We start from the raw sequence: 1,686 nt of genomic DNA, 5'->3' as shown, positions 1-1,686 counted from the left end.
CAATACTTACTCTGTAGCCAGAAGTTTTGTTCTCTTGGATTCACAGGGTGTGTCTACATGTGCATTTAGGTACGCCTAAATTTAATGCTCATTAGCTTAATGTGCATTAAAGTGATTTAGGCTCACATCTACACATGCACTCATTAAAGGGTATTAACACCGTGTGAGTGGACTAACATGAGACTAAAGTTAGTCCCAAGTCAGTCCATAAAGTGTTAATGTGTGTTAATGTGCTTTAGCTGTTCATGCCTAAGCAGGTATCAAATTTAGGTGCAAATAACCTAAAACCTCATTTGAAGGCTCATTAAAATTGTGTGGCTACATGCGCGTGCCCTTAATGCGCCTTAAATCAGGCTAACACACCTCAAATCAGCATGCACAGATGTGCCCACTGTCTATTTGGCAGCCAAATACATTGTGCAGCAAAGCTAATAAAACTTTTGACTTTGCCACACATTTAAATAATTTATTTAAATGGATGGAACAGCTGGTAAAATTTCATTCTGTATTTTTTTTCCAGGTGCACTACAATGTTGGCAAGAATTTGGCTGATAAAGGCAATCAAACAGCTGCTATCAAATATTACCGGGAAGCTGTAAGGTATTATGAATTTATTGTTTTGCTAAACTAGCCCCAGAGTACTTTATTTTCTCAGGACTAGTAAGACTGAAATCATGTTTAGGACAGTGGGTGTTGCAGTGCAAAAATGTTGCAGCATTATTTAAATAACTAACAACCTAGTAGAAAAGTATCTCATTTCCCTATAAGTAACAATCTTCTGTATTCTAGGTTGAATCCCAAATATGTACATGCCATGAACAACCTTGGAAACATCTTGAAAGAAAGAAATGAGCTCCGGGAAGCAGAGGAGCTGCTGTCCTTAGCTGTGCAAATACAGTATGTCAAAAAAAAATGCCAAGCATTGTTGCTTGTCAAGTAAGCACAAACAATACAATAGGATCTTGTATTCCAAAAGCTAAAATGTATTTTAAAAATTTGCCTAGGCCTGATTTTGCTGCTGCATGGATGAATTTAGGAATAGTCCAGAATAGTTTAAGAAGATTTGAAGAGGCAGAGCAGAGCTATTGGACTGCAATTAAACACAGGAAAATATACCCAGACTGTTACTACAATTTAGGACGTTTGGTAAGTATTCTTGATTGAAATGGAAATTGCACATATGACTTAAAAGTACTTATAATGTAATAGCTAATTTTGAATTAAAATTCTGCTTCATTGCTCAACCTTGACAACAATTCCAATTTGCTTCTGTGTGGATTAGGGAAGCTTTATGTTCTCAAGGCTCTTTTGTCACTATCCCGGCATACTTTCTTCCTACAAAAAATGCAAACAATGCACACTGCTTAAGTTTATGCAAAAAAAATAAACAAAAATTGGGAGAAAAATCTAAATTTTTTACAACTCTACTTTTTTTTCTTCTTCCAGAAGATAATTACTATTCTCTTGTTAAAATCTTGGCTTCAGTTGTAATTGATATATTCAACAAAATATTGTACAGAGCCATATCAGGAAAATAATTCAATTTAGAGTTCTAATATATGTAGCTATCCTTTTCTTTTAAAATCAGTGAAAAAACCATGTGTATATTTAAAAATTTGCATGAGTGGGACAAAAACTGAACAGAAAATTGATTGCTTCCCAATACTCTTTACATCCAAAGATTTT

The 1,686-nt window shown here is 34.6% G+C and overlaps 1 protein-coding gene across 1 annotated transcript in view; it reads left to right on the top strand.

Moving 5' to 3' along the window:
- Nucleotides 1-1,686, top strand: part of TMTC4 (transmembrane and tetratricopeptide repeat containing 4) — a 92,608-nt gene that overhangs the window by 71,973 nt on the left and 18,949 nt on the right. Inside the window, exons 12-14 of the mRNA XM_019525195.1 lie at nucleotides 521-600; nucleotides 790-897; nucleotides 1,005-1,146. Coding sequence (XP_019380740.1) covers nucleotides 521-600; nucleotides 790-897; nucleotides 1,005-1,146 — 330 coding nt within the window. The remainder of the gene's footprint in view (nucleotides 1-520; nucleotides 601-789; nucleotides 898-1,004; nucleotides 1,147-1,686) is intronic.

Source organism: Gavialis gangeticus, unplaced genomic scaffold, assembly GCF_001723915.1.
Source record: "Gavialis gangeticus isolate Ggan-Ray unplaced genomic scaffold, GavGan_comp1, whole genome shotgun sequence".
Taxonomy (NCBI): domain Eukaryota; kingdom Metazoa; phylum Chordata; order Crocodylia; family Gavialidae; genus Gavialis; species Gavialis gangeticus.
This window is presented reverse-complemented; position numbering and strand designations above follow the sequence as displayed.